At 40.3% G+C, this 13,377-nt stretch overlaps 1 protein-coding gene across 2 annotated transcripts in view; it reads right to left on the bottom strand.

Moving 5' to 3' along the window:
- Positions 1 to 3,835: 3,835 nt before the first annotated feature.
- TRMT6 (tRNA methyltransferase 6 non-catalytic subunit) overlaps positions 3,836 to 13,377 on the bottom strand; it is a 10,875-nt gene continuing 1,333 nt past the window's right edge. Inside the window, exons 2-11 of one of the 2 annotated variants that reach the window (XM_007469129.1) lie at positions 11,614 to 11,741; positions 9,826 to 9,935; positions 9,183 to 9,274; positions 8,969 to 9,052; positions 8,579 to 8,703; positions 7,460 to 7,818; positions 6,980 to 7,065; positions 6,237 to 6,339; positions 6,048 to 6,134; positions 3,853 to 4,741 (exon numbers count right to left, since the gene is read on the bottom strand). In XM_007469129.1, the coding sequence (XP_007469191.1) occupies positions 4,532 to 4,741; positions 6,048 to 6,134; positions 6,237 to 6,339; positions 6,980 to 7,065; positions 7,460 to 7,818; positions 8,579 to 8,703; positions 8,969 to 9,052; positions 9,183 to 9,274; positions 9,826 to 9,935; positions 11,614 to 11,741 (1,384 nt within the window). In that variant the 3' untranslated portion in view covers positions 3,853 to 4,531. Of the gene's footprint in view, positions 4,742 to 6,047; positions 6,135 to 6,236; positions 6,340 to 6,979; positions 7,066 to 7,459; positions 7,819 to 8,578; positions 8,704 to 8,968; positions 9,053 to 9,182; positions 9,275 to 9,825; positions 9,936 to 11,613; positions 11,742 to 13,377 lie in introns of both variants that reach the window. The other variant, XM_007469130.1, reaches the window with a different exon arrangement.

Genomic DNA, 13,377 nt, shown 5'->3' with positions numbered 1-13,377 from the left:
TCCCTACTTTCCACGTCTGGTTTGCCCCAACATTATCTGATTGCCAACCTCTCTGGAAGGAGCTTGTATGCATGTCTGGCATCCCAGCTGCCACCCAATGAATAGAATCCCAAATCTAATAGCCAATGAGAACTGCATTCACGAGTCCCACAGGACTTTAGCAAAGTTTTTATATGGGTCCAGGAGCACTCCCTGCAGCTATACATCTGGGTTCAGTGTAGAGGTAGCAGGCAAAAAATGCTCACCTCCCAGTTTCTCCCTGGAAAGGGCTTAACTACATACTTTCCCAGCTGCTGCCTGAGGATCCACTTCTAATCAGCCTGCATCTAGGTGTTGACAGCAATTCTCCCCTTTGGAATATTGATGGGTCATGGCACACCCTCAATTACTGGGAGCCACTAAGAACAAAGTCAGGGGTACTTAACAGCTTATCAGTTGCTCTTCAAGTAGCTTGGAGATCAGAAAGTCTTGAGAGACACCAAGAGCTCAGATTGGGCTAACTGATGAGGTTTATCTCCTATATGAGACCATTCTGTCAAGACTGTGAGAGGTGGCTATTGTATCTAATGTGCAGGCACCAAGACTGAGAGTGAAGGAAAATAAACAGAGGAATATGTTCTAAAGAAAAGAACAAGAAAAATCTCCAGAAACAGATCTTCATGAAAGCGATAAGTGATTTACCTGATAGAGTTCAAAATAATGGTCATAAAGATGCCCACCAAGGTCAGGAGAGCAATTCATAAATAAAGTGAGAACTTCAAAACAGATAGAAAATATAACTACCAAACAGAATAACTGAATATTGAATAATACAATAACTAAACTGAAAAATTCAACAGAGGGGTTCATAGCAGACTCGATAAAACAGAAGAAAGGAGCAATGAACTCAAAGACAATCCAGTGGAATTCATCCAGTCAGAGCAACAAAAAGAAAAAAAGAGTGAACATATCTCAGGAGACCTGAGACACCATCAAGTGGACCAATATACACATTATAGAGGTCCCAGGAGAAGAGAGAGAGAAAGGAGCAGAAAGCTTATTCAAAGAAATAATGGCTTAAAAGTTCCCTAACTTGGAGGAAAAAAAAACAGACATCCAGATAAAGGAAACTCAAAGAGTACCAAATAAGATGAACCTATACTGACACACATTATGATTAAATTGTCAAAAGTTAAAGGCAAGGAGACTTAAAAGCAACAAGAGAAAAGCAACTTGTTACCTACAAGAGAACCCCCATAAGACTACAAGTAGATTTTTCAGCAGAAACTTTACAGGCCAGAAACAAGTGGGATGATATATTCAAAGTGCTGAAAGAAAAAACTGCCAACCAAGAATACTATATGCAGCAAAGTTGTTCTTCAGAATTGAAGGATAGAATTTTCCAAACAAACAAAAGCTGAAGTTTATCACCACTAGATCAGCCTTACAAGAAATGCTAAAGGGAGTTTTTCAAGCTGAAATGAAAGCTACTAATAAGCTATTTAGTAACATGAGAACATATGAAAGTATAAAATTCACTGACAAAGGTAAAATATAGAGTTAAATTCAGAATACGCTAATATTGTAATAGTGGTGGGTAAGTCACTTATAAAGACAACAGTATATAAAATATACTTTATTGTAAAATATAACTACAATAATTTATTAATGGACACACATGAAAAAGACAAAACATCAAAAATACAAAATGTAGGGGGAGTGTAAAAGCGTAGACTTTTTGTACGTGAATATATATCCAAAGAAAACGAAATCAGTCTCTTGAAGAGATATTTGCACTCCCGTGTTCATTGCAGCAATATTCACAATAGACAAGATATGGAAACAACCTAAGGGTCCACCAACAGGTGAATGGATAAAGATGTGGCATATATATACAATGGAATATTATTCAGCCACAAGAAAGAGGGAAATCCTGCCACTTTGTGACAACATGGATAGACTCTGAGGGCATTATGCTAAGTGAAATAAGCCAAAGACAAATACTGTATGATGTCACTTATATGTGGAATCTAAAAAAATCAAACTCATAGAAACAAAGTAAAATGGTGATTGCCAGGGGCTGGGGGGTGGGGGAAATGGGGAGATACTGGTCACAAGGCACAAACTTTCAGTTGTAAGATTAATACATTCTGGTGATTTAATGTAGAGCATAGTGATTATAATTAACCATAATTATATACTTGAAAGTTGCTAAGAGAGTACATTTTTAATGTTCTCGCCCCCAACCCAAATGGTATGTCACAGGTGGAGGTGTTAGCTAATGCTATGGTGGTAATAATTCTGCAATATATAACTGCATCAAATCAACACTGAACACCTTAAATTTACACAATGTTACTATGCCAATTACAACTCAATAAAACTTCATACAATTTTAATGTAACTCTATGTTAAAAAATCTTCTAACTGGCACCACTGTATATTTCCAAGTACCCTAATCCAATGGAGAAGTAAGATGGACATTACATAATGATTTTGTCTTTACTTTTTGATGGCCACTCATTAAAGTGCTATTTCACATAGCTCTGCTGGTGACTGGATGTATAGTAGTCATAGAATTACCCACTCATGTGCTCCAAAGGTGGATGTCCACTTTATAAACAAGACACTCTCGATGTGTGTGTATACACAGAAGTGTTTCTCAAGGAGTGGGTTCCGGCCCAGCAGCACTAGTGTCACCTGGAAACTTAGAAATGCAAATTTCCCACCCCATTGCAGACTTAATACTTAGAAACTCAGTGGAGCCCAGCAATCGGTGTTTTAATAAGCCCCCCAGGGGATTCTGGTGCACACTAAATTTTCAAACCACTGAATTAAATCATCAGTACTCAAAGATGAAGTAAATTACATGAATGAGAAAACATTAACAAGTAAAGGTTAACTCTGAGTTAACCTGGTGCAAAAGTCCACAAGTCAACTCCAGGGGCAGCTATATGGGCGCACAGGGCCTTGGCAGTGCAGACCCCCACACTGAATGGAATGAGATGGGACTTGAAAACTGGTTGAGTTTCAAGTAGGAGATGGTTCTAACAACAGTGACCAGTGGAGACCAGCCACTACTGAATCTAGTCTGTGCATATATTGTGTTCTCTTTGACCAAACTTGACTGGTTGCATGTGAGTGACAACTGCTTGCAAGGACATGTTCAGTGATGTGCCAATCCAGGCATGTTTTCTTACAAAGACCATGTGTCACAATCAGCTGAAAACCAATGAATGCGGCATCACTGACAGCATCATTCACGTAAGTCAGACAGATCACAGTAGGAAATGCTTTTATTCTTTAAAAGCAATTGTTTTAAGAAAAAGGAATCAGAATTGTAGTTGTTGGTAACCACACTGGCCATTTTTAGAGTAGTACATGCTATTAGGAAAAAGCAATTTTTTTTTCTGAGATGCCCCTTGCTGGATAATCTGCATCTATTCTATAACAACATGAACAATACACACGATGAGCATGTTTAGTGAGCAAGACTCAGACTCTCAATGGGCAAGAGCCGTGGCTTCCTCTAAACACTTTTCTTGGCTGTAGATGACCAAATAATTTAATTACACTTTTTCAGAGCTTAGAAAGGCTAACCACCTAGTCATGCCAGAGCTCAACAAACCAGCATTAATAATCACCAAAAAAAGGCACTTTAAAATACATTTGACAAGGAGTGACACTAATGCAATGAGGACTGGTCTAAGCCCTGCACTAAACTTTGTTAAAGTTCATATGGACAGTGTGTTCTGTCTCCACATGGATGTGTGTGCACGTATAAATATATGTATGTATGCGCATATTACCAACATCCATATACATGTATCTATCTATCTCCATAAGTCTCTGGGGAGGGAAAAGCCATTTCTGTTTCATTTAATAGTACACAAAAATTCTAGTCACTTTACTTGGAACAAAGAATGAGAGGATTGGCAAATTAATTCAAAAAAGTACCCTACAACACCTTTCTACTGACAAAAACAGCAGTAAAATAAATACTCAGATCTTTTCTAGGTCATCAACTATTAAAATAATAAAATACAAAATTATTAAAAGTTTATTCCATTGGAGGGAAAAGGGTGGACATTTTTGGTACTGTAAGTCTCACACACATTCATATTGCTTAGGTTGAAGAGAACATAATGAACAGAGGAAATTTCTTCCACAAATTCCTTCGTTTCAGTACCCGAGTTTCACTGATGTTGTGTTATTCCACTTGGCTTAACATATAAACAAAGTTTTGTATAAATATATTTCTTTGATCTCTAAATTCTCAAGATATTTGCGCAGAGCACTAAAAGTAATTAGAGGATTTTTGTGAAATAAACACAACTGGCCATATACCAGTCTACTGCTTACCCCAGGCTTGGGTATTCTGGCTCGAGGTTTTGACAGACAGAACCAATCTGTGTCAGAGGTGGACAAAAGGCTTACTTGTCCTTCCCACGAACAGGGGTATAGACATGTTCTCATTCTTAGGATATGAAAACACAATTAGTAATGGCATTTAAAGTTTACTTACTAACTGCATAATGTCTGAGAACAAAAATCAAAGCAATTTTTGAAAGGTTGAGTCAGACTCTGGGCACTTCCGTTTTTTAGCTGCTGGCTCTTCAGTCTTGTGTGATTCTAAAGTGCTGGTGCTGGATTTGAGACTGGGGTCTGCTTTAAGGTTGTCCATGGCAACAGTGAAGCCTGAGAGAAGGTACCCCCCACCTCCACTCATCAGTAGTTTGGGATGACTTCGATCTGGCAAAACCTAATCAAGACAGAAAGACAGACATTCATGTTTTCCTAAGCAGATAAAGCCATGTTACCAATACACATGCCAGAAATGAGAATTTAAACGACACAGATTCGCCTGAAGGAGACCAATTTAATCAGACCAATTCCTAAGGAGGTCCATCTTTCACATGACAGTGCAGATAAAAGCGTAGAAATTGGTTTAACTGATTTTCTTTTGAAATATAAAACTGAAACCATTTCTCTTAAACCTGAAGCAAGTTTCTGGTGGTGAAAGGGCAACTGGTTTGTGTAGTCTTCTGGGCCTGGTTTTCTCCCTCTTTCTTCATGGTCAACAGTGGAGCTGGGTCCATGGAGAAGTAGCTACTGGACATACATCCAGAGCCTTCCTTCTCCAGCACTCCATTAATTCTGTCAAAAATTCTTCTCTCCTGTTCCCAGAGCTAAATAAGAAGACTACCATGAAGCACAGGGTTTCCCAGATCTGCAGAGTGTCCTGGATTAAGTAAGATGTCCAGGAAGCAGGGCAGGGCCTGTGACAGGTGCACCCCCAGATCTCTAAGAGGGAACTGGCTGTGAGCTGAAACAATAGAATGCCTCTAGCTGCTGCTTCTTTGAGATTCACACCCAGGGAGGCTATTCCAAGTTGATAACTGAGCATGGGTACCACAACTGGACCATTTCTGTCCAACACAGGACTCCTTTAATGGGCAATTTTTGCTCTGCGGTTCCTCGTCATCCTGGCTGAGACTTTCTCAGAGCAGCACTGCACGCTCTTTCTCCCCTCCTTCCTCCCACTTGTCACAGGCAACAGACCTGTATCACCGTCTGACAGCTCTCCCTGCCTAATCCTGCTCTCTCTTGTCTTATCTTTCGCAGGCATTTCTCTTACACTTTTAATTCTGTCTTCGCATATATGTTCCAGAGGACCTGAACTGACAAGGAGCCCACCAGGAACTCTCGAACATTTGCTGCGAAGATACCCCAGCAGAAAGGAAAGGGTCACTTTCTCATTAGCCTAGGGATTTTGCTATTATCACTTATTCCCTCTACAGGGCCTCAAGGCCTTGGGGAAACACGAACCATAGTCATTTGCATTTTAAATGTCTCTGGACTCGGGTATCTGATTAATAGACCATGACGTGAAAAAAGAAAAAAGGGTCCGGAAAGGTCAGGGCACTTTCTCTGAGTTATAGATGTGAAACTCCTCCATCTCTATAGATAGTAACAGGGAGATCCCTATTTAACAGCTTCTGGCACTACTGTGCAGAGCCAGCGACCCAGGAGAGCAGCTCCCAGGGACTGGCTGTGAGAACACGTACCTGGTAATTTCTGAGCCAGGTTTCAGACAGCCTGAGATTGATGACCCCTCCTCTTTCCCGCAGTTTTGTGTAGCATTCCAACAGAGGCTAAAGGCATAAACAGAGTTCTGTTAATAATTATTTTGAGGGTACAATTTGAGAATCAACATTCAGATGCAAGAATTCCTATCCACTCTGTTTCAGTATTACCTCTTTATATTGACAGTAGACCACGAACGGCCTTGAAGGAGCCACAAAGTCGAGCAAAGACAGCAGCAGTGGAGTGGGATGGAAACGACTAGCTACAATTAAACTGCAAGGAAAATGTCAGACAAATTATTTCTCTATGTCCCCAAAGCAGAGCATAGGTTTTAAAATATCACGTATTTATTTGCATGACTCACACAAGGAAGCACTTTCAATACAACATTCTAGAGATTCCAACAATAAAACCATGAGCTATTACTTTCTAGGAAACACAAACTGGATTATAAACTCTCATGGTGATTGGCAACTCTAAGCAGCCAACTTAGAGTTGGCAACTCTAATGACAGTCTTGATTTAAAAAAAAAATTCTGGAAGAAAATCCAACATTGTAATACTGGCTTTGCAGATACCTGAATCTGCCTTTCCTGTCAGGTTTTCCTTACCCCATGCCCTTAGTCAGTATCACATCAACTGGAATGCCCCCCAACCTGCACCTAGCGGGACTACACAGCCCAACTTGATGTGCCATCATTGAAGAAATTTCAATTTCTTCTAAAACTCTGGAACCAGCATAATCAATTTCCCATCTCTGCCAGATGCAGCCTCCTTTCTTTAAAAACCCAAGACAGAATCATCATGTTTGCCCTCACTACAACCAAAACAGACAAGCAGACAGAGAATGCTAATCTGCTTGAAGCAGAGCCCACGAGCACAAAGATGTCGCCTGTGTTCTTTCATCAACACACCCATCTGCGTTTCTTTCACTCAGCAGAGCAGCAGCCTCTAAATGTCTTTTCTTCTGCTCTTCTTGTCTCCTCTGCTTTTCCTGAATCTTCAAGAAGAAAAATAAGATACCAACATACTGAGGTCATTCAGTCGTGTTTATGGAAACACTGGTCTGTCAAAACATTTTAACAATATTTATCAACTTGGACTAAGGCAACAGAAGGAGATCATTTATAAGGAAGCTGAAAACACATAAGAGAGCCCTTTGGTTATAAAAACCACCATGCAGCCACCTATACAATGCGTCTGTATCCTAAAGCTCCATCCCCAAAATTAAATCACACGTGTGTACACGCACACACACTTTTTCTCTGTCTGTTTTGATATTTGTTATCTTGGGAGCTGATGCTCCAAAGCCAAATCAAATCTCAGGGCTTACATGAAGTTAAATGAAGCCTGAGGAAGATACTGAGGGTAGTGGGAACTCTTAACATTCTTACATAATCCTTTTTGCTTCCTCTCTCTTTAGGCTCCTTATAGTCTGGATCTTGAGAGACAATTTCCATTGTTTCTTGTTCTTCTGGGTGATTGCTCTCTGGGGCTTCTGGCATGCTGTCTTCGTTCTCTTGTTCTGAAGTCTGTTTTTCCTCCAGTGTGCCATTACTTCCTTCAACCGAAGCACTGTCTTTTGGCTCTGAAGATAACATCTCAGCAGAAAATGTTCCATTTAAGAGACTGTCCACTTGGTTGAGGGGGAATTCATAAAGACCACTGAGGAAAGATTTTGGAAATCCAAAACATGCTGTTGCTGCCCGAACAGGTCCACCTCCAGGGTACAGCTGAATAATGGAGCCAAAACCTGAACAGACAAAAGAAACAAATATCTGCTTAATGGAGGTGGCTCTAGACTATGCAACCCTCGGGGTACTACACAGTAAGGAGACTGAAGGTCTTTCTGCTTTACGCTGTTCAGAGGTTGAAGGTGATGCAGCTCCTCTGGGGGTCCATCTGGAGTCCATGCATATTCCCAATGCAGGTAACAGAATTCCAAACAGGTATACAAGAAGTCTTAAAGAAGTGTACCCCCCTTGACACTACAGTAAAACCCTGTGATCATACAAATTTTGTATGTCACATGTTGGTGATTGGTTCTCAGCATCCCCCAAGTCCAATCTTTAAACAGGGCAATTAGAAGTTCTTATCTTCAACAGGGTCATAAGAACGGCAGACAAATCAGGCTGTGTTGTACTCTTCTAGTACAGAATACATCCCTAGTATTCTTCCCACCCTATACTCTCAATTCAGGCCAATAAAATGAGCACCAGCTATCCAAGAGTTTAACTGAAATCATGGTCCTGGAGGTCCTAGCCAGTCACACCCTTAAGAACCGTCCCCACTGACACAGAAGCTGGAAAGGACACCGTGTCGGGAGTGCCAGCACATCTCAGGCTGGGAGATGTGGGCTATGGAGGAAGGTCCCAGAGACTGGTGCAGACACAGCCAAGTCATTTCATTCGCTTCCAGTAACTCAACCTCACTTTCCATGAGTTTGAGTTTTTTAGAGCCCTCGACTCAAATCGTGGTAGGGTTTTAATGAACTTGAAAACGTTAAATCTTACCTCCCATTCGTTCCATCATTGCACCCAGCACCAAGCCTGCACATGTTTCCATCACAATCATTTTATTGCCAGCACGGATATTTCCCAACGTCAGCATCTGGGCTAGTGTATCGTATCTCATGTGACTAAGGAAAAAAAATGATTCATTCATTTATATCTAAGCGAAGTCTGCTATTTTAATCATAATTTTTCAAGTTTTGTTTCTTTCATAAAAATGATGTTGATAAGATTATCGATTGCTTTGGAGGCAATAGTAAAAAAGGACTTACAATTTATGAAGTAGGAGGACACTTTATGCAGATGAGCAAGATTTTCATTTTACTTAAAATCATGACTTTCTTAAAGATATACTTTCCCCCAATTATACTTTTGAAAGGAAACAAAGCGTACTTAATTTTTCCAGGTTCTCTTGCATAATACATAACTGAAAGAATGCGGGTGGATGGCTTCACAACAGTAATCATGGCTTCATATCTGGGGGAAGGAAAAGCAGAACATCAATTTTAAAAAGCTAGTTTAAAAATATTTTATTTTTAATAATATATTTTATAAATCTATAAAAAGATTTTATATTTTCATCCTTTTAAAAACAAAAATTACTTACTTCTTTTTCTTCTTTTTTATATATTTATCTTGAGCAAATTCTGTCTTGTCTCGGAATGTTGTACTATTTTCAATTAATTGCTGAACTATTTCCTATAAGAAAAGGAGCAAGCAGATTTCCTGAAACTTTATTTTCACAGCACAGATAACTTCAAAGGTTTCTTACCCAAGAATGTATCCAAAGGTCTGATTCTCCAGGCCCTTTTCCACAGAAGTCCAAATGGGTGAACTTTGTATTTTTATACTCTATCTAAAATTTGTATTAAAATGTAAGTACTTTAAACTCCATTTAAATCACAGTAAAAGAACAGACATATACAGTAAAGGGAGAAAAGAGGTAAAGAAAACTGTCAGTCCTGAAGACACTGGCTGAAAACATTACTGAAAATGAACAAACTTAAGCTCTGAGATGAACTAAGTTATCAAATTCCCTTTTGCTAACACTATTAGTAATGCCATCCACTTACATTCCTGCCTATAAGAAACAAAATCTTTGATATACTGAATTGCATATACACTTCAAGCTATTTTTAACAGAAGTGTACAGTATTTTTACATTTTACCTTAGGAGAAGTCTGCTTTAAAATGCAAGCAATTTCCTAAATACCAAATGAAAACAAAACAAAAAATCCTTTGAATTTTACCTCGCCTTTAATGCCTTTGTCCTTTAAAGCTTTTATGTCATCTTGAGTAAGTTTCTGAGATTTCCCATCATCAATTATATTTCGATTATCAGTGCCCGCTTCTTTGGTCTCTAAGGAAGAAAATTGCTCTATGACATGTATGATCTGAAATTATTTAAAAATCTTTCCTATTCTAAGTTCGTATCCACATCCAGCCCATCAGCCACTTAAATCTGGCCTTCCAGTTCCACTGCCCCCACCCCAATCCACTATCCTTTCTTGTCACGACTACTCCAAGCCACTCACTCATATTCTTGTTCCCACTCTTGTCCCCTTAAAATCTACGTGACACCAAAGTTCTCTTTTTTTTTTTTTTTTTTTGCAGTGCGTGGGCCTCTCACTGTTGTGGCCTCTCCCATTGAGGAGCACAGGCTCCGGACGCGCAGGCTCAGCAGCCATGGCTCACGGGCCCAGCCGCTCCGCGGCATGTGGGATCCTCCCAGACCGGGGCACGAACCCGTGTCCCCTGCATCGGCAGGCGGACTCTCAACCACTGCACCACCAGGGAAGCCCCCAAAGTTCTCTTTTTAAAATGCAAATTGGCTCATCTATTCCAACGCACAAAACCACAGTGGCTTCCAGTAGCAATTCAAAGACAACCAGCAAGGTTGTATATGACCTGGACCCTGGCTACCTTTCCAGGGCTCATTTCTCAACCCCTGTACTCAGCCACATTGCCCTTCTTTCTGTTCCTTAGACACAGCAGCATGGTCTCAATGCAGGGCTTTGGCACTTGCTGCTCCCTCTGTCTGGAATGCTCTTGTGACATCTCCAAGTGGGTGGATCCTTTCCATCACTCAGGGCTGAGCTCACCATCTCAGCCAAGTTTCACATCTTTCAATCAGCCTTCAGTACACCTCCCTGCTCTATCATCTGCACAGCACATATCACCATCTGAAATTATGCTGTTTGCTTATTTTTGGTGTTCCCCACTGCTAAATAAATTTTATGGGATAGTCTATCTAAGGAACTGCTGAAATTGCACTGCTTAATCATGTCTAGAACATATCTGGTGCTTAATAAAACCATGAATGTTGATTTAAAAGTATTTAATAAATTGGTTTGAACCAGAACTTCAATAGTGTTTTAATTATTTAATTTTAATAATTAAGTATTTTAATTTTATTAATAAAATATTTAAGCACATTTATTTTGATAAAAATTTAAGTATTTAATTTTCATTAACAATACTACTAAAATTATGGGGTCGTTACTCTCACAGGCAAGGCACTGTTAAGAACTTCTTTGTGAGAAGACAACTACACCTTGGGCATTAAACGTGTTTATGGCCCTATTTTACCGACGAGAACATAAAACTTAGAGAAACCAAATAACTAGGTCAAGGTTATAAAGTAAGTGATGAAGCTGGAACTTAAACCTAGCCAGTTGAATTCAAAGCCAGACCTCTTATCCTTACCCTATATGCAAACTACCTCAAGAGCTGGTAATTTCTAGACACCAACAGGGCTCCACACCCACTCTTAAAATGAAGCTGCAAGGATTCATGGCATCAAATACCTGGCCCAAGGTCGAAGAGCTGGTTAATGATGGGCAGGAGTCAGAACCCAGGTATCTCAAAGCCAAAGGCAGACCCTAATGCATTCCACCAAGCTACAGTTCTTAGATTATGAGTTTAGATTTCTCTGGGGACAGCCTGGGCTAGCATTCTAGAATTAATTCGAGTTGACAGGTTTCTGAGTAGCCAGCTGAAGAGCAATTATTTCATACATCCTAAGTAGTACAGTGCACCTGAAGTAGGCTCTTCCTTCTTCTTCTTAGGCTGAAGACTTCCTCCACTGGTCACTTCAAATGTGGTTCCATAACTATGGCCAATGATGTTATCCAGATAGAACCACTGTTTTTCAAAAGTTACTTTTCTGGGGAAGAAATGCAATCAATTAGCTGAATCTCATTTGTATTCAGTATAGGAAAGATTTGTTCAATCTAGGTTATTTCATAATCAGTCTCCCTAAAGGATGATTAGCAGCATTATCTCTGACCATGAACCGACAAATGAACTAAAGAGGATTGGGTTGGGGTCAGAAACACAAAACACTGCACAAAATTAATAAAGAAGCCACAAAAACACTGAATTTGGAATGAGAAACAAGGACAGAAGACATTGCTCTTTTGAAGCATTGGTCTGGCTCCAACTTGCACTGTCTGACATGATGTCCAAACTCGCAGACTTTGGATTTCTTGAGTAGCCACTGAGACACACACTGTGACGCCTCTTCTAACTTACACAAGAAAATCTCAAAACTGAACAATCATTGAGATGACAGGGATTTAACAAATTCCCTGGCCTAACTGGCCATTTTCTTTGAAAATCATCCAGTAAAAGCAAATGATATTTACATATGAACATTATTGACAATCTACACATTTGTAAAGAGTGCCTAACACTGATGAGGCTCTACTGAGGCCCAGGCAATCTTAGCTTTTCCCATTACCCAGATTTTTATCTTCTTAACAATTTAAAAGGGAAATCCCACAAAAACAAAAAACTTTCCTTTCAAAAGACAAAAACTGACACCCACTGAGTGTCGATCGGGGGTTAGGTAGTATGTGCCAGGTGTTTCATACTTTTTTATTTAATTCTCAATTAAGTAATCCTAGGACACAGCTCTTTCCAGATTAGCAAACTTGAAACTGAGGGGAAAGTGTCTTGCCCAAGATTCAGCTACACAGTAGGAGTTGGGATTCAAATCCAAGTCTGCCTGACTTAAAAACCTGGTTCTTTCCACTGCACCACACGGTCTATCCAGCAAAGAACAAATGGATCTCAGGAAGCCCTGCTTAGCTTCAGGACATGGCCCATATCAACAGAACTCTGAATTCTGAAAGATGTACACTGGTTAATTTTCTTTATGTCCCATCCTACATCTTCTCTTTCTTTCTCTGTGCCCCAAGAGGCCAACCATGACAGAATGCACAGACCGCATCACACAGGCTCCCTTGCTGAAGGCTTTCCACAATTCTAGACCCTTGGATGCATCACCAGTCTCTACTGGTTCTCTAAACCTTGTCACATCTCTGTATGTGTATGTGTCACATCTTCATTAAGTCTCCTTACTTGAACCACCTGAGTGAATTTCTCCAAGATCCTAAGTATCCAGACAGGGCCAATTCTTGCTCTTTGCTGGGTCCTCAGTGATTAACACATAACAGACACTCTAAATATATGCTGACATGAATCCCCTCAGAGAAGCTGAAACTCAGCTCAGCCCAGATGTGTACCCTCTCCCACCTCATCCTTTGAGTAGCCCAGTGCTAGCAAAACACTGTGTCTGAGCTGGGTTGGGTTTACCCCCTGGCAGCTGGTCTGATAAGAAGGGTGTGTCACTCAAACTGACAGGCCTGACAAGAGGTCACTGCCCTAGTCAGGAAAGTAGGACCCAGTCAGAAAGACATGGAGCCACACCTTCCTTGGGGAAGAGGGGGATGTGCAGAGTCTGCTCACAGAGGCAGGACTGCTTCTACCTAACCAGATGAGTGCAGCCCTGAGGAAAG

The sequence above is a fragment of the Lipotes vexillifer genome, unplaced genomic scaffold, assembly GCF_000442215.2.
Source record: "Lipotes vexillifer unplaced genomic scaffold, Lipotes_vexillifer_v1.1 scaffold610, whole genome shotgun sequence".
NCBI classification, from domain to species: Eukaryota; Metazoa; Chordata; class Mammalia; order Artiodactyla; family Lipotidae; genus Lipotes; species Lipotes vexillifer.
The sequence above is the reverse complement of the archived record's forward strand: the minus strand, read 5'-3'. Positions and strand labels throughout refer to the sequence as shown.